Source organism: Poecilia formosa, unplaced genomic scaffold, assembly GCF_000485575.1.
Source record: "Poecilia formosa unplaced genomic scaffold, Poecilia_formosa-5.1.2 Scaffold16, whole genome shotgun sequence".
Lineage (NCBI taxonomy): Eukaryota > Metazoa > Chordata > Actinopteri > Cyprinodontiformes > Poeciliidae > Poecilia > Poecilia formosa.
The window spans coordinates 95712-114863 of NW_006799955.1; the positions used below are offsets into that span (position 1 = coordinate 95712).

General features: G+C 39.9%; 1 protein-coding gene across 1 annotated transcript in view; it reads right to left on the bottom strand.

Moving 5' to 3' along the window:
• The window catches only part of bcl9 (BCL9 transcription coactivator), a 38947-nt gene extending 21481 nt beyond the window's left edge, over positions 1 to 17466 (bottom strand). Inside the window, exon 1 of the mRNA XM_007546346.2 lies at positions 17122 to 17466. Coding sequence (XP_007546408.1) covers positions 17122 to 17166 — 45 coding nt within the window. The 5' untranslated portion in view covers positions 17167 to 17466. The remainder of the gene's footprint in view (positions 1 to 17121) is intronic.
• Between the last annotated feature and the right edge of the window lie 1686 nt (positions 17467 to 19152).

A 19152-nucleotide genomic window follows, 5' to 3' on the forward strand; every position in this document is an offset into this window, starting at 1 on the left:
CTCATCCTCACTTTTGGCTCCTCTGCTCTTCTGGTCAGCAGACGATGCCCCTCCGTCCCCAGGGAGGCGACATGTGTACACTGTCACATTCTGTCATATACAAACGTGCTGACAGAAGCCTCACCGTGTCCGTCACAAGAACGGAGGTGGCAATGCAAACAGGACGGGAGAGGGGTGCCACACAGATCTACTGCTCTGAGTGAGGGGAAAGAAGTGGGGGGTTGGGGGGGTCATTAAACGACTCCCTCTCTTCACAGAGCGAGAGGGTGGGTGTCTGTGTCCCAGACGTGAACGCTCACACACACAGCTGAGTCACTAGTGACACATCTGCTAGCGTAAGCTGGGCAAGGTGCCATGTGTGGCCGCCAGCTCGAGCAGCAGGCCTAGCAATCGGCTCCCTGGCTCGCTCCGTCTAACACACACACACACACTTCACCTCGCACTTCCATCTCTGCCCATCTGCCCTCCATCTCCTCAACAAGAGGTCTTTCTCACACAAGTACTCAATCTTCTAAAGGAAGTTAAACAATGAAACTGAAAGACCAGCAACTGTGTACCTCTGGTTGCAAAAAGGGGCATAACATCGATAGAGAAATGTCAAATTCAGAATAAAGATAAGTATTTTACAATAATCTGAAAAGCATTATTAAATGTTGCTTAAAAACAAGAAAAAAATCAATCAAAGAAACTTGCATAATTTGTGCTTCAATGACGGTGCTTATAACTTTGTCTTGTATTACATATCAATATGTAATGTGTTCTAGCTTTAGGACCAAGGATGGGCTTGTTAATGCTTGCCATCTGTTAATACAGGGAATACAGATATTTAATTTGCAATGGTTTCAAAACTGCTAACACCTTCCACCATAACTCCTGCAGTTTAAAGTAGCAATGCACCAATGTGACTTTATTGGTAGACATATTTTTCTAGATACATTTTTCCTGAACACGCATTACATGCATTTTCCCCTTAATTTTTATCCAACATGACAAAGTGCAAGGAATACACTGCTAGTCGGTGCATTTACTGACTGAACTAAAATGGTTGGAGTTCTTAGTTTTGAGGAAATAAGAAATGTTTGTTTCAGTAACTGGCCTGCTGATCATTGACCAGAACCAATCAATTGGTGCATTGCTATTAAAATGTCAGAATAAAATAAGACTACATAATTTTGGATGAGATTCTTCTTTGTAGTTGATTTCACACCGTTTTTGCTGAGCTGCTTACTGCCACAAACAAAACGAATGTGTTGCGTGGCAATATTCATACCATTTTGTGCACTATGACTGTATTGAAACTACATACTGTGATCTTTTAAAATAAAAGGCAGGCTTATGCACTCACTGGCAACTTAAAAAGTAAAAGTATCGTGTGAAGAATAAAGAAAAAAACAGCAAAATTCTTATATCTGGTTGATTGGTGCATGCTGGTGTAAAGCTTTTTTTTTTTTTAATCGAAGGCAAGAAAAAGTACAAAGTACAGAGTAATGCATCTCTTCTGCCTGCTACCATGTGTTGCTAGTAATCTGGCTGAACAGAGGCTACGACTAACTGGCAACCATGACTGTCATGCAAGGTAACTTTTAAAACTTCATTTGGTGAGGTATGAGAGGAATATCTGCTTAGCAGCTGACTGCAGGCTAGCAGACAAAGCAAAAAATAGCTATCCAGCTAATATTAGTTTGCTATACTCTCTAAACAGCACAGCTGAAAGGGGTAATATTACAAAATCAATAAACTGCTTCAAAGCTTAGCAGATGTCTATTCTATAATTTTGCTTAAGCCTATGGTTGAAATTAAAATGCTAGACGGCATAAATCATTATGCAGCGTGGACCCAAGCCCAATCGCGGTTCAGTATTTGCAGATTCTGCTTTTGGATTTTTCTGGAAAATGCAACTGCACGTTAGTCACGGAAAACCCACCTATTTGTAGATTTTTTTCACATGGAGCATGTCTAAAACAGTCAAAAGAAAATACAGCTGTGGAGCTAAAACACCAATACCAAAATAACACTGCAACTTTACACAGTATTGTTTGCCAACTGAAAAGCAACCAATCCTGGAGATCCATTTAATTTGCTTGGTGCTGATTGGCTGTACCCCCAAGGAGGAGAGGACCACTGATGTGCCAAGACAGCTTCCAGTGTATTAATGCAAATTCAGGAATATTTGGTGTGTGACCAATTAAAACAGTTTGCTGTATAAGCCATAAGCTATAAGCTTTCTATGAAAGCCTGATATGACAAACCAAAAACTGAGCTAATGCCAACTTCTAGAAGCTAACCACAGGTGTGTGCAGCTAAGTCAGCAACAGATCTTCTGATGATTGCGCAACAAATCTGCACTCTATTACTTAACAATACAGTTTTGTTCCTACAGAAAGTTAATATTTTCTGGTCAAACTATTGAGGAATTATAACAACCAGCAGCATATGGTGCATTTCTACGCTACGTTTCCTGAAAGCTTTCTCCATCACTTAATTTCCCAGAACTTTTTCATCCTTCAAGCTGTTTTTGTGATTTTGTGTCTGAAATACGAGCCGCTAACATAGATTATGTCCTCTGACACTGTGCAGGTGCTCCTTCTGAAGGAGTACTGCTATACTAGAAACGCAGATAATACCATAACGTGGTTAATAGTACAATCAGACAAAAACTATGTTATTTCAGTGAGCTGACCTGCAGTGCTTAGCAGCTTATGTTCTTTACAGATGGAGAAAACTCCAGTCACTCTTTATCTTGCATCTTTTTAAAAAGCTTTTAAGCTGTAGGAAAGATGAAAGATTTTAGTGGTTTTGAAGCTGACTTTTTAAAACCTTGATATACCTTTATACTGGGAACCAGCTCACGTCACAGGCAGCTAATGATGATTCGGTCTAGGGAGTTCCTCATGCCGAAGAAACCGTAAACGCACAAAATATGTAAAGAGTTTAGAACCTGTCCAGCTGCCAATTAGCTCTCGGTTGCCTTTTTTGGTTCCAATAAGGCCAAGTGGAGACCAGATAAATCTTTCAAAATTTTAAATGAAATGTCGTCTTTGATTATTGTAAGTTTTCTACAGTTAGAAATGCTGGGACCAGCAAGATCTCCTGTTGAAAAGCTGATTCAGGATGTGAACACTGTCCCCTGCAAACAGCAGATACGGCAATGTAATTTGTGTATGACGCACAAATTTTCCCTACTGAGACCTTTCCCTACCTGTAGACCCCTAAAGAGAAACTCTGCTGCCCTCTGCAGAGACCCTCGCCTACCCTCCCTACCCTTAACGGTTCTCTCTGGTTCGTGACCCCCCCGCCCCTCTGGCCGCACAGTCGCTCCCACACTCTGGCCACATTCCTGCCCCGCTCATGCTGAGAGGACGTCTCCCTCTGACTACAAGCATTGTGGGAAGTCCCAACGGCAAGGCCTTTCAGAGGCCAAGCAGACCGTCGAGGTAGAATGTAGAAGACATCTGTTGGTTGCTGGTCATATAGAGAAGCATACAGCTACAAAAAAAAATGTTTTTGAGCATGAAAACCCAAAGGGAAGGTGAAGCAGCTGGTTTCATAACTGGTAAAAACATGTCTGACAGTTCAGGTTTCTCCACCAACATGCTCATCCATCACCAAAATATATTGTACTGAACAAATCTGTCACAAAAAGGCTAATTACACGACAGATTCCATTATTACACCACATAATTAGTAAATTAGCTCCAAGTCAGAGTGTTTTTATGACTAACGTCAGTTTACACTGAAGATCTCTCCAACTAAATATACAACCAACATGCAGCAGTACTCCGCTGTCCCAATAATGTCCGAGAGGTAGTGAGGTTTATGGCAAGTGCTACTCCCATGAGTCACAGCTCGCTCATTTGCATTACTGTCCGAGCTTCTCTTTGACTCCTCCACTCTGCTTCCATAGCTACAAAACCTGTTTGCCCACAATGCTAATATGGTGCAAATGCACTGCTAAATGTACCAGGTTTACCAGGTAGAATTGGAACAACCGGCTCATTTATTCTGATGTCCCTGAATCCAAACATCGCTTTACACCCGTCCTCATCGGTTTGACTAATTCTGTCTCTCCATTAAATCTTTTCATGATGACTTGAAAGGAACCAAGTCTGCAAATCTAATATTTGCCATGATGGCTGCTTGAATGTACATATTTTTAGTTCACTACAAGACAAACACATTCAATTTGTTCGTATCAATCAGCAACTAAGCAAAAATGTCAACTTGTCCAAATTTGAAGCCACGCTAGAGCTATACGAAACTTGCTAATGAAGAAGAATAAATTGGACAGAGATCGGCTCTGGCACATCATCGGCAGGTCAAGTGTTGAAACAAAATTCACATTCACAATAGCGTAGGAAAAACATTTGCTATCGTAGCCGTTTGGTATAAACATAAAAGTAGGGCTGGATGATATAAAACAGAATTCTTCAATCCAGTTCAGCAAACAGTTACTAACATCCCTGTCCCATCAAACCTTGAATGAATGAGTTCAGCATGTCATCAGGTTCTGCAGAGACGATTATGAGTCATTCATTTAATGCGTGTTGGAACAGAGATGCAGCAATAAGTTGCAGGACAGGGACTGTGAAGCACCGGAGTTGGAGAACTCCGACATCGTAAGGACAATGTTGGTTGGATTTAATCCACGTTTCCCCTCTGTTCTCCTCCGTCTTTTCCATCATCTTTCCCGTCTGAGTTTTAGGATCCAAGTAACTTTCTGCTATTTTATATTAGGTAAATCAATCTGACGAGATATTTGCTTGCACAGAATGAACATGTAATATTTAAGGAGCTCTAGTAGTCTCATGCGGCGTTCATATTGTTGTCACTGATCGTAATAATTAAGATTCGACATATTATGCAGCTCTACATAAATCAAATAAAATGGTACAAAAACACATTCTTTTTTCTAGTGACAGATTAATAGAAATGTGCCATCTGTCTGGCATACACTTAGAATTTATTTGGTAGAATTTGAATATTTTAATCAAAATCTACCTAATTTACCACTTTGTTAAACGGAAGTAATTCTTCTGTAGCAAGTACCAAAACATGTAGAAATAACCTTTTTAAAGGTCAATCAGCGTAGCAAAAAGACATTTTTGAACTGTCATTTTGTCAAATGCAACAAACGAGTATATGGATTTTTTTTAAATTGTCAGTTGAATTTCAAGACCTGAAAAATTCCCACATGACGATACAAAACCATAAATATAAAAAGTTTGGTTCTTCAGTGAGTGGTGTACACAGCATAGACCACATACCATATACAAACGTATTACCCTAACAAGCTTTCAGATGCCTGCCAGAAAATCTCGCAAAACCCCTCAAGATTAAACGCGAGTTCAGACGAAACATGGCCGACGAAGAAGAAGTAATGGCGACAGAGGAAAAAAACAAAACAAAGACTTTTCTGATGTCCACAAGTCTTTCCGGTGAGTCATGGCAACCATTTTGATATTCTGCGTTTTGGATTCCACTTCATATTTTGGTCACATTCAACAGGTTGCACTCTTGTTTGTCTACTGAACACAAAAAGTGAGTCAATATTGGTTCAAGACCATCAAATATGTTGAATATTCCTAATTTGAGGATGGAGCGGTCCCCACTGCGCGATGTCGATCACTCTGAACACACCACACACATCAGGAATATCGCAGAAGATTACTTAGAGTTATCACCATAAGCAGGGCGTCCTCAACATTGTTGAAATGGAAAGATTGTGCTAAAATTACTTTGCTGTACAAACCAGACTTAGTTTGGTAAATTTGTTAAGAGTCCTTAGTTTGCTTGCATTATTGTCATTATTGTCTGTAAGCACCATCTGCTAATGCCTGAATATTTTCTGGTAAGCAGTAAAACACACTAACTAGTCCTGCAAGCTGAGTTCACCCGTTGAACTTCGCTTGTTATTAAAAATCCAATTTAAAATTTTCAGCAAATCATTGATTTAATCAAACAAATCCCTCATCAGGAAACCTCAAAGAACGGAACGGGACTCATTTCCAGTGGATTGGCCTCAATTTACACCATTAACACAGAACTCAATACTAAGCCCTTTGATTCATACGACGTATAGAAACTTTATGATAAACAGAAACTGAGGTTTAATAGGAACAAGACGAGATCTGGCTCAAAAAGCATTTATTTTAAATATATTTGGCATAAATCCCTCAAATGTTTTTCTAAAACGTTATTCCTATTTTTTTTCCTTTCATTATAGCCATGACAATTAAATCTTCAGCATTTTAACGCCAGCTAAAGAGCGCCTAAGCTTACCTAATTGCCTATTTTGTCTATCAGGCATTCAAAGTTGATCAGAATCCCAGCTATAGCAGCCGGTTAGCTCCAGCAGACAGCACCTCTACCGCCGCAGACCCCTCCTCTGGGGGCTCTCTGTCTGCGTCAGGAATGTCAATCACAGCAGAGAAACATGAAAACGGATGGACTGGTTCACTCTGACTCAGCGGACACATCCCTGAGGATCTTGTATGGGCAACAGTCTCCCACCCTCTCCTCCCCTCCACCCCCCTACAAACACACACACACACAAGAGCATGACCTCGTACACCAAAAGATATGAAATGCAGCCAGTAAGGGAAGAAATCAAACACATTTATACTGCATTTCCCAGCAGCTGCTGTATGTCATCCTATAAGATTTTTTTTTGTCACCAATTCTTGGTTTGGTTTGCTTTGTTTTTATTGTTACGATTATTGCAAAACTCTAAAGTTATCAATCTCCAGTACTTTAAGCTAAAACTCATCAAAAATGAATGAAAATCACACTTAGGAACGGGCCCCGTCGCAATGAGCAGTAAATCAATTAATCGCATGATAAATTAAAATGAGCTCAATCATTTCCATTTGCATGATTTATCGTTTTTCTCTCTTTCTACCAAAAATGGGATGACAAAAGTTTTGATTCTGGCACACTGGTCTAAACTAGTCCTTTCTTTGAAGAACAGGTTGGTTCATAAAGCCTTTATGATTCATTTTATTAGTAGTTTCTGTTTTGTTGATTTATTTTGGGCATTTAAAATGTCTCAGTGTTAAACATTCAATAGAATTTAAAGTTCTATTTATCTTTGAGAATAGTATAATTACCATTATGTTACTTGAAAATGGTCTCAAAACAACAATATTATTTATTGCAATTTATCGTCCAGCAGAATTTATCGTGGCATGCCGACTTAGGAACACGATTATCACATTTAAGTCATTAATTTGTTATTTCAGGTATCTCGTCAACTGAACACGTTTACAATAGTCAATTTTATCAGTAATCAATCAAGCACGGGCTAACTATTGTTATCAAGGTATACTAAGATATCTAAAAGGTTATAATGTCAAAAACAGCTATGATTTATCTTTAAATACCTTACCTGAGGTTTACAGTATACATGTTAAGTACATAGTTATCAGGAAAATATGCAATGCTTTAGGTTTATTACTGCAAATACACACCCAAAGCGGTGTGTCTTTTATAGAGACAGATTAGTGCCAACGCTAGCTGGTAATGTCACAAACTATAAGTGGGTGGAGCCCCTACTGCTCCCCTGTAACAAACCAGAGTGTTGCCACATGCTTGCTGAGGAGGAGCGACTCCTCCAAACTCAATGACTCGTCGCAATCAGCTGGGCAGTCAAACATGGAAAACCTTTTACCAACTGGCATTATAAACTGAATTTGACTGCAGTGTATTACAACGAGGATTAAATTGGGATACATGCAATTCAGTTTGAGTCCGTATATATTATTGGGTTGCTATGATTGATCCGATTACACGTTTCTAGATATGAAATGACCCTTTCATCAAAGTGTGAATCAGTGCCATTATCAAACAGAAATGGTGAATTTGAGCTGGAAAACAACAAGATAAATAACGCAAGTTCATTATTTTGTAACCTTTTCAGCTCAACTTCATGCCACTTAGCTTCACATAGGCGGCATTTGTGTCCCGTCTCTCGTTTGTCTCAGGGTGTGATCTGATTACAAGCGGGCAGCACTAAATACAGACATGAACACACTCCAGATGGATTCAGTACGCCTTGGAATCTAATCGCTGGATAATAAAATGAACAGTGGTTTACCAGAGGGCTTTTCTTTTTTTGTTTCACTCATTGTAAGGAGTTTATTACAGTGACCGTGTTGTAAAATGCTGTGTCAAAAATCCCAACAATCTGAAGTTTCACGTGGTTGACACACAATTTTAAAATCTGAGTCCCCAAAATTTTTAATGCAAGTTAAATACAGAAGAAAGCTGAACAAAGTCCTGCAGAGCAGCCCCTCTTTCACCTCTTGCTGTGCACTGCCAGTCAGCTGGATAAAACAAAGCCACAGAACTACAGCTGGAACATACAGGAAAGACGGAGTCGAACGTTTAGAAACATGACCGGTCACCAAAAAAAAAAAAAAAACTCATGGCTGCTGCATCTATGACTCACATTCATGAAATGCTGCTTTAAAAGTTGGCAAGCTACAAGAGGCGTGCATGTTCTGCAGCTGACTGCAGGCTCTGCCCAAGCAGACAGTCTCACTAATTAGCTGGCTTATGTTACTTTATTAAAAAAAAGGGTATAATATTTCACACAATAAGCATGTGCACTTAAAATTTACCACCAAACTGAGCAGACTTTAATTTATACATTTCTGATATGTACACATTAGTGATAACAATGGTAACTAGAATAAGGAATACAGTTTTAGCTGAACAATTCATAACAATATCAATGTGTACAATGACTGCTTGGATACAATATTTTGAAGGTGCTATGTATTGAATTTCTGCCTTCAGATAAGATCTCTGGCCACTAAGATGAACTTTTACTTACCATGTAGCTACAACTAACAGATCTTACAAGAGAAAGAATGAGGGAGGATTTGTGACGATGGAATACATACAAACGCAGAGAAAATGTGGGTTGGTTGCAATAGTCTTCACAACCTTTAATAAAAGTATGACAATGTTGTGCATTTATAAATTGCATAGTCTTATTTTTGCAGTATCAGGAACAATTGTTTTAATTTAAACCAACAAAAATGGGATATTTTTACTGTAGCTTGTCATTAGGGAGAATCAAATCAACCAAAAGAAACTAAATCATGAAAATCTGATATCGGAGATCATATTTGTAGGAAGTCTACACTTTATGTTACAGCTAAAAACAATTTACAGTGCCAACCAGCAGTGCTTTGAAACGCCATACGAGATTATAGTTTTGTAATGTGACCATTTTATAACAAAAGGAACAATTTGTTAATTAAATTTGTCTGGGAAACACAAGTATGAGATCTGGCTATTGTTCAGCATCATTTTAACGCCAAGCTGTATTTTTATTTGTCCTGGGGGAATCCTTCATAATTACTCCAGCACAACGGCTAATGCGGATGAATTAAAATCACTAATGAATTGTGAATGAACCTCTTAGTCAAAGACTCAGGTACACGGAGAACTGATATGTTCTCTTAATGGAAACACTTTAAAGTTTCTGAGACTACCACAGCAAAACAACAATAATGCAGCGGAGTGGAAATAAACATTTGAAGCAATAGACAACCAGTCGCGATGGGGCCTAATCTGCTGTGCGGCTCTGGAGGGGACCGGCAACACCCCCGCTACTGGCTACACAAGCAAAAAAAAAAAAAAGAGGAGGACTGACTCCCTGACACGGCCCTCCACGTCAGATGCAAAACAAACCCGGCGAATTTTAATTAGAAAACCCATGAAGCAAACAAATGCATGGAAACTTGAGAAGCCAATACACAGAGGAAAAAATAAATCTTTGCTGCTACACATCGATATCCATTTCCCAGAGTCCTTCACCCCGCTGTGGTTTTTGGTTAACACTCTTCTGGATTAGATGGCAGATAAACAGAGAGCGCGGCGTTCTCGGGGAGAGCATCTCGACCGTGTTTTGTCCACCAGCAACACGCCCCGATAACACACCAAGACCAAAGACGGCCCCGGACAGTCCAGACCGCTGAGGAAATTCACCTTCAAAACCCACTCCACAGCTCAAAGATCTCCTAATCAGAATGCAGGCACCTTCTTAGATAAATGTCAAAGAGATAATGACCAGCGTTAGGAAGGGCGCGTGTCTGGCTTGTTCCTGCTGCAGCACAGCAGCCGTAAGCTGTCAGTTTATGGCACCAGTTGGACTTTGAAAGCAAGGTTTGTTTCCATGGCAGTTGTGGTGAACGCATTAAAATAGAAAATCATGCGTTTTATTCTTGATTATTTAGCTTTTCTGTTATTCATTTAAAAACAACAACAACAAAAAAAACAACTCTCTTGACTGCCTTCAAACTCAGCTGCATGACATTTAAGCTTTTATTCCTCTACAACATGGTTGTGTCTCATCTTGTGCTTGCTGCGTAGCAACGAAAGCAACGAGGATAACATTTACGCTTTGCCTCGAATGCACACATTCCTGAGAACATGAGGAAGACGTGCAAACAAAAAACCTGCATGATAAAGTGGAAAACAAAAGAGAGGGTGGGGGGCGGGGGGGTAAAAATAAAATAAAAAATATCCCAAAGTCAAACTGGGTTACCTCAGAAGCCCCCCTGCCCTTTCAGCAGGGCCTCATATGGAGAACCAGGCCTCAGGTCCCCTGGGCACTGATGTCTGCTCTCCACTCGACTCCTCCCAGTCAGCCGCGGAGGCTGTCGCGCAGGAACCTGGCCCGCTCAGGACAACCTACAGCCACAAGTCATTCACACCTGGAACAGAAAGGAGGGAACTTTGCTCATTGGGTGAAGCGCAAACAAGGAAACGGTAAGGAAAAGCACTCCGTCGCTCATGTTGACAAGACCAGCGCGTAGTAAACACATAACCAGAGCACAGCTGGGTTCTTTGGGGACTACAGTAACCCAGGCACTCATTTATACTTCACTTATCGACCAGTGTGTACATTAGAAATCGCAGAAACGCTGGTGTTACTCCGAGAGGAGAGAGAAACTGATTTCTAAGACGTCGAGGCATGCACTGTAAAAGGAAATTCGACACACTAAGGTTGTGACAAGATCTTGTGATATTAAAACGTTGCAACATTTTTCGTTGAGGTGTAGGTGCGAGTTGGATGCATTTGACATGGCTTCATCTGATGAAGTTGTGGCAGAAGATGCTCCAACTGCTCGAGTCATTTGCTTGGCAGTATTTTGAGTTTCCAGTTGGAACTATTAATGGCGACAAAGAGGCAGACAAGACAATCAATATGCAAGCACTGCAAGTTGTTCAGACGCTACGAGGCAGAAAGCATCGCTGTAACAACCAATGGCTACATGTCTTGAGGTACGTTGATCTATATCACAATCGTCGCGCGTGCTACCATTAGCAACTGGGAAATTGGAAATGTTGTACTGCAGACCATGCACAGGTGAAGCACTGCCATAAGGTTTGAAGAGATATAAAGTAACCCGAAAAAGACAGAAATCGGTATCAGTTTGTTGAGTTTGTGGCAAAAAAAAAAAATCACTAAAAATACAGAGTAGAGACATTTTTGCACTCCAAATTTGATTTTTTTTTAAGTTTTCTTGAAACCAATATAAAGATCACACACACCCATACTGCACAAACTTGCTGGTGACCAGGACTGGATGATTTTCAGCTTAATCGACCATGACCAGTGACCTGCTGGAAACCAGAACTGAATAATATATCAAATCGCAGCTTCAATATATGCAATACTGACATCACAAAGGACTGCTTGGATGCAATATTTGGTAGTGTATAGTGCTACAGATTGAAACTCTGCATGATAATATCACCAGTTTGGTGGACTTTTACCATCTTGTATGTCCAGACATAGATTTTGGAGACCAAGAGGGTAAGGCTCAAGGAGAGTAGGGGGAGCATCATTATGATGGACTAATGGTAACTTGTACCTTAATCATAATGTTTTTAATCATGAAAGGCGTTAAACATAAAATTGGAGGAAAACTACATTATGTTCTTCAAAGGCATGTCCATTTCTTCCGGCTGCTACAAGAGACCGCTGGCTTTGGTAGGTGTTGGTCATTTAGCTCCGTCACCATTTTAGATATTTGTGGTTTTTGTCTTCTTACCCCCCCCGCCCCCCAAAAAAAAGAGGTACGGAAAAACAAAAACTGCAAAAGCAACCATCTGCCACAGGGCATCACATCGCACCTTCCTTAGGGACGTTTTGTCAGATTGGTGAGGGGGCGAATTAGCTCAAAGCTGATTTCAGTAGATCTTGAGAAGACTCAATGGAGTACGGAGACATTGTTGTGTTATTCTCCCGAGCTTTCAGACGCAGTTACTGAAGATGCTGGATTTAGAAACGTTGGCAAGATGGTTTTAAATGTCAACTGCAAATCATTTTTGCTTTTGTTTTGAATTAGCAAAACATGGTATTAAAGGGAAACTACTAGATGTCACATCGTCTCTGCTTCAGTATAAGCAGGCCAAAAGCTTTACAGTAACAAAAGACTGGAAATCAAACAAATCTCTGATTGGTGCATCTCTAAGCCTACTTTACCTGCTTTGACAACTAATGATTTAAAGAAATTTATCATAACCTATTACTCATAGCTTAACAAAGGACATGTGACTTAAATTAATAATATTAACCAGCAGAAAGTTGCTCAGAGTTGGTTCGCATTAGTCTAATTTGTCAACTGGTTCAAATGGAGATCAGATCCAAAATTAATGAAATGGGGCAAATGCAGCGTTTTCAAAAAATCAATCAAATTACATTATGTGAAATTTGAGCATTTTGTGACCTTATATAAAAAGACTTAAAAAAAAAAAAACTGACCCAATGCCATCAGACAGCACCGCTGCCCAGCAGGTGAAGAGACCAGGATCCTAAAACGGGAAGCTTTGCTGCTCAGATTCAGCAAACACAGAACCTGCTTCAAAACTGGCTTTGGACCAAACTCTGAACCCTTCACACCCTGCACTCTGAGTGAGACAAACAGGTCAGCAAGTCAAAAGCCCACTCTCAGAAATGGTTTTATGTGCAAATGCACCAACCAGGCTTAGAGTCGACACTCATTTCCCGTGTTCTTTGAGATCTGTGGCTAGGAAGCTAGGAATTGTTAGCTTTGATACAAATAAATAAAGGGGTGAAGGATGATTTTTCAATATTTGACTTGCCCATCACTGATCAGAACCCATCAGGGAAAGCTGGCTGATCAATTAGTGCAAGGTATATTAATATCATCATGCTTCAGCTGCTTGACTGGTGGTTATACAAATGGCTCCATCATCCTCTCAAAAAGAGTTTTTTACTGTATTTTCTACTGCAGGATTCCATTTTGAGGATTTCAGATGATAAAGTAAACACAAAAAAATAGCACGTTGCTTAATTTTATAATGTAAATAGAACATCTTTTTGTTTCAGATGAGAATATTATCTGTTGCCGTTTTACAAGATGATGCGTTCCACAGTAAAATATATTTTGGTGAAAAAAAATGGACTTAAACGCTCATCGAAGCTCATTGTTGAAGAGTTCATGTCAATATCCAACAACATAATTTGAAATTAAGAATTTTCTTATTTAGGTCATCATTTGAGAAGTTTCAACTAGGCCTGTCGTGATAGACGATAAATCAATTAATCGCACGATAAATTAAACCCATCGACCTAATTTTAATTATCTGCTTTATCGTCTCTTCCTGCCTTTTATTCTGTTGCCGACACAGAATGAAAAAAGCCTCAACTCCGGTGCTCACCACTGACCCTCCCTTCCTCATTTCCTTCAGCGCACACTACACGAGTTGTCGGCCGATTGTCGGCCCATAATTTCAAAACCTGAGAGACACATTAGCCGACAGAAATCCTAGGTATAACGGTTCGATCGGGTTTGTCGTGCCGTGTGGTGTCCAGCCACATGGGCACAAAATAATGGCTACAAGTCCAGTTAATCAATTTTAAAATCAGGCATTAATCAATGCTTTACTATAATCTACCTGGGACGCATGTGGCTGAAAATCATTATTTATAATCTATTTGTCACGTTAACGAAAAGTTACCGGGTTTATCAAATGCAGTAGCAATTTGACGCCAACTCCTCTTCTTGTCATTTCTATATTCTTTGCACAAAATGTTGAACATTAATGTTTCCACATATCATCTCCGATGTCCGCTGGACTTCGGGTTGCGCCCTGTCAGCTGCTTGGGATTCCCCTCCGTAATTTTTCCTCAGAAAGCAGTAAGAGAATCCGCGCTTTCCGATTGGTTACCTGTCACATTCAGCGTTAACGCTCCCAGACGAGGAAAACCCCTGATTTAGAGCGGAGCAGCCACGACGATCCACCGTAACACACCATACACTGCAGAATTATCGTTTACGAAATCACCAGCGACAATCTTAGATCGGCCAACGTTCTAAGATTGTCATAAGGGGAAAGTAGGGGCAAAAAAATCGTCTAGTGTGAACTATTGCATTAGGTGGCCAGATGTGTCCATCTTCTCTATTTAAATCTAGTGATTACTGAAGGGCAATAAAGTATACAGACTTCATAATCTGGATTCTTTTGGTTGAATGCAGTATTTATTTCCACTTTGGCTTTATGTTTAGTTTTTATTCAAGTACGTTTGTTAATGGAGACTGAGAATCCATTTTATTTTTGGTTGTTTTGTTAATTTAGTTTATTAGTTCCAATGTTATGTGTTCTTTTGAAAATAAAGTGCATCTATGGCAGGAAATTGCATGCATTATTAGTCATTTCCATTAAATCAGTGTTAAAAAGTCATGAAACAATATCATTTATCGCAATAATTTTTCAACAATTAATCGCTCAGCAAAATTTGTTATCGTGACAGACCTAGTTTCAACATAAATGGACAAATTGCCGTTTTAGATAAATTCGTAATTTCTGCTGTTTGCATGGGTAGTATTTTAATAAATCAGAAAATCAAAAGCATCTGTTCAACATTAAACTCAATTTTATTAAGCGAAAACAAAGTAAATCAAGGTATGTCCTAGTAGTTGATATTTTACACCGGTGTATATTTACATGTAAACAGTGGGTTGCTGGTTCAAACCCCAGTTTTCAGTCTCAGCCGTTGTGTCATTGGGCAAGACATTTCACCCACCTTGCCTGCTAGTGGTGGTCAGAGTGGCACTTTACGACAGGCTGCCCAAGGGCAGCTGTGGCTACCATGTAGCTTACAACCGTCAGTGTGTAAATGACTGAAAGTAACGTAAAGTGCTTTGGAGTCCTCTGGACTTGAGACTATGCATTTTACACATTTTTTCCAATGCCGTTTGCCGAAAAATAAAGGGGAAGGAAAAATATTTTAAGACTTTTTGTATTAAGTAAGTGAACTGAAACCACAGGAGAGTCTTGTAGGTTCTTCTCTTATTCATGGGTCAAATAAACAATGTAATGACAGATCACATACTTTGTTATATGTTAAGGTAGTAGTATTAGATAAATATGGGAACTGCAAAATTATTTGTCACCTCACCATATGTTTATTAATTTCAAAAGGGAATGGAAATACTTGATGTTGGTCAGTGGGTGAAACGTACTGAAAACAGTGGGAGAACTAAGCTTTATTTAATGAATGGTTAAAAAAAATGTTTTACCTGCTCAATTAATGCATCTCAAGTTTCATGGTGCTACAGAGAAATTCTCATCTTTTCAATCCTGTTAGCAGAAAATTGTTTCAATATATAGATGAGGGACTCTAGACTTTCTGAAAACAGTTTGTGAACTTTCAGATTCTAACTGGGTTTGTACCGTATGAAGACTTTCTTCATCATAATAAAGGAAATAAATGTGAATTTGGATGTATTAAAGGACTATTAATTACAGCTATCACTTAGATAAAATGTATCCTAAAAATGAAAGGTAGAACATTAATCAAAGACTAAGTGTTTTGTAGAAATATCCGAAATATTTTTTGATATTAAGCACTTTGTGGTGTCAGGAAGTTTTTGTAAACTGGGGGACATAAAACACCCCAAAATGTCAATTTTTAAAGCACTTTTACCCCCCTTAAGTTCATGGTCTGAAGTGAAAATTATCCTTTTGCTCTTTCCGATAAAATTGATTGCTTTGACTTATAAATCTAGAAAAGACAGCTTGCAACAGTATTTTTTTTTTATTTAACAGCAAATCATAGCATCCGTTTCTAACTTTTATCCATTTTTTTCATTTTTAGCTCAAGAAAGTAGGTAAAGTAAATGTAGGTTTGTGCATTTGTGGAACAGAAATAATGGGAGTTGATAGTTTTGATGGCTTTAATAAGTTGGGGTAAGGAGTGGGATCAGTAATTAGCCTACAAATCTAGGAAAAAATTGGTCGATGCCAACTTAGTAGCTTTTTGAAGCTACTAAGTAAATCTCAAAGCCATTTTGGGAGCAAATCAAGGATAGCAAGTAAGTGAACTAACAAACCAACAAAGGACCTGTAGATTCTCCTCCCACTCATGGATCAAGTTAAATAAGACATTCTTTGTCAAAGTCAGCCAAGATAACACAAGACAATGCCACAAGTTGCTCACAAACTGGTCCTACTCGAGGAAGTTCTTAAAAAAAAAAATATGCATCTCCCAAACTCTGCAACTAAACCTCCTCCTCACACAACTGCAGCGACTCGGGCTTTTTTCCCCCTCTCCTGAAATCTCAGCGCCTCACTGGACAACTCTTGGCGGACAAAGTAATTCCATGGCGCTTGAAACTCCAGGAACTTTTTTTTTTCCTTTTTCCTAAAAGAAGTTGTTCCTGTTTCGCCAGAGAACTGGTGGAGGTGGTGCGGGGGGGGGAAGGGAGGACTTCAGCGCTCACATTCATGGAGCCTCGGCCAGCGCAAACAAAGTCTTCCCCCGAAGAGGGAGGCAGTGGACGGCTGATGAGAGCGAGAACAAACGACAACAAGCACACCAAAAAACACGTCCTAAATGAGACTCATCCTGGGGGGCTTTTTGTCGGATAATAAAAGGACAACTCAAAGCCCGCCTTGGGTAAACCTTCATTCTCCCCCCCCTCCCTCAAGTTGTGTTCAGATCCGTTAACAATGTAACAATTAAATCGCTCGGCAGATGATAGGGGCTGGCCGACACAATCACAAGCCGAGGCCTGTAATCTCGTTACCCGTTTATAAATCATATGAAACACATTTCAGACACATGAAATACAATACCGACGGCGTGGAGCTCCTGAAGAATGCAGAACATGCATGCTGCATTGTGTCCCTTTTTCCATTTTCACGAAGCACGGGCGGTCCTCCGGTGTGATAATGGGGGTAAAAACCAATATTTCTCCGCGGGTTTCACACCACGCCGAAAACATCGTGAATAATCCGCTTCTGTTGCGCCGCAAAAACCGTCATTTGCGAGCCGAAAAAAAAGAGAAAGAGTAAGGGAGGAGGGGGGGGGTTAGCTCGCCGTGTGAGCGAGGCCAAGACGCGACGTGTGGGTTTAGCTAGCCAGCCAGTCAGCAGCCCCAGCCAGCCAGCCAGCCTTCGGGGACAGAGGCAGAGAAGAACGGATACCGGAGTGTGATGTCCCCGGGAGGAGGACCCGCGTGTGCCCGTTGCCAGGAGGCGAGCCGCGGCGGCGACACTCTCCAGCTGCACGGAGAACAAAACAAGGGAAGCACTCACCTGGGATGTTAGCTCAGGCTCCGTTTTCCTCCACTTTACATCGCAAACATTATCAAATCACAACATTATCACGGTAACATTATAGAATAGAAATATGTCTTCCCCCCTTTTTCGCTTTCCAGTGGTCCTACTCCATTACATCCCAGTCAAGATTTCCTCTCGCCTCCCCCTCCGTTCCTGCGAGATGGTTCAGTCCAAATTCTAAGTAGCAATTCTAGGTCAGGTCTGTGTGCCAGTGAGAATGTTACTGTCGGACAGCAGCAAATGTCCACTTCCATGTGACAGTCAACTCTGTAAATACATACCGTCACTTGCAACATGCGTGTGTTTTTATCCGGCGTCAGATTTACAATAAATTACCTCAAACCTCTCCATATGAAGGAATGTAGGGAAAGTTAGGGATGTAACTTGTTGTGGAAGTTTTCAAACTGTCTCGTCCTATTAGTACGTGAAATATTTTTGAAGCGATATTTACAGGCGTGTCTTAATTGTAATGCAATTTAAAAGGCATCTATAATATATTGCGGGAATTCAATCGAAAAAGTGAAGCTGACATTCATTACATGTAGAATGATATATTTCAGACTTATTTGGGGAATTGTTATGATTGTGGCAAACAGACAGTGAAAATAAAAAAGAATAATGATTTGATAAAAAAAAAAAATGAATATCACTAAGAGGGCAAAAAGAAGCTTCAACCTCCAAATAAAAACCTGGCTCCTCCCACACTGTTGTTTGCCAACAGAACGTTGTGTGGAAGGAAAACCTGTGTTGAAAAAGGTGCACAAGCAACAGGAAAACATTTAGCCTTGAGAGGAAAAAGTCCTTGTTTAGCTCATTAAGTCTTTTATTTTATCATTGCTGCCGTTTAAATGCCACCATTTTTTTCTTCTGTATAGTACATTGTGTTGCTCTTATTTAAATTTCTCTATAAATAAAAGGTTGATCATAATTTGGTTTTGAAGTAAAACCTGTTCAAGAGCTGAAGAGTTATACACAGCTAGAGTCATGTTTTCAAAAGCCACCAGATAGAGATGTTGCAGGACATTTATTTATTTTATGAATATTTGAGCACAAGTATCAATGTAAACATGCAATAATTAGCACTTCTTCTCAATTACTCTCTTATAACAGTTCCATGCATAACAATTATACAGGAAATACTCAACAGGAGATCACACAGATGATTTATAGACCTCAGTAATCAGATACAATGTTTAGCCTGTAGTTCTGATGGGCTTTTATCCATCAAACTGCTCCTAGACCAGACAATGTCAGTGGAATCTTACCTGGGCAAAGGGGAAAAATATTAGATATTTGCTCGAAAGCGCCCTTTTCTAAAGAAGGAAACTTTTACATTACATGCAAAAATCAAGGAGCAAAATGGGAGCGATGCACACCCAGTTTCTTGAAATCCAGTTGAAAGGTTTTAAAGTCAGTGATGTTTTGGGGAATCATCATCTAGTGTTGATCCACTGTCTTTTATCAATCTTACCGTCAGCACAGCTGTCTTCCAGGAAATTTTAGAGCACCTTATGCTTCCCTCTGCTGACAAGATTCATGGAAAGA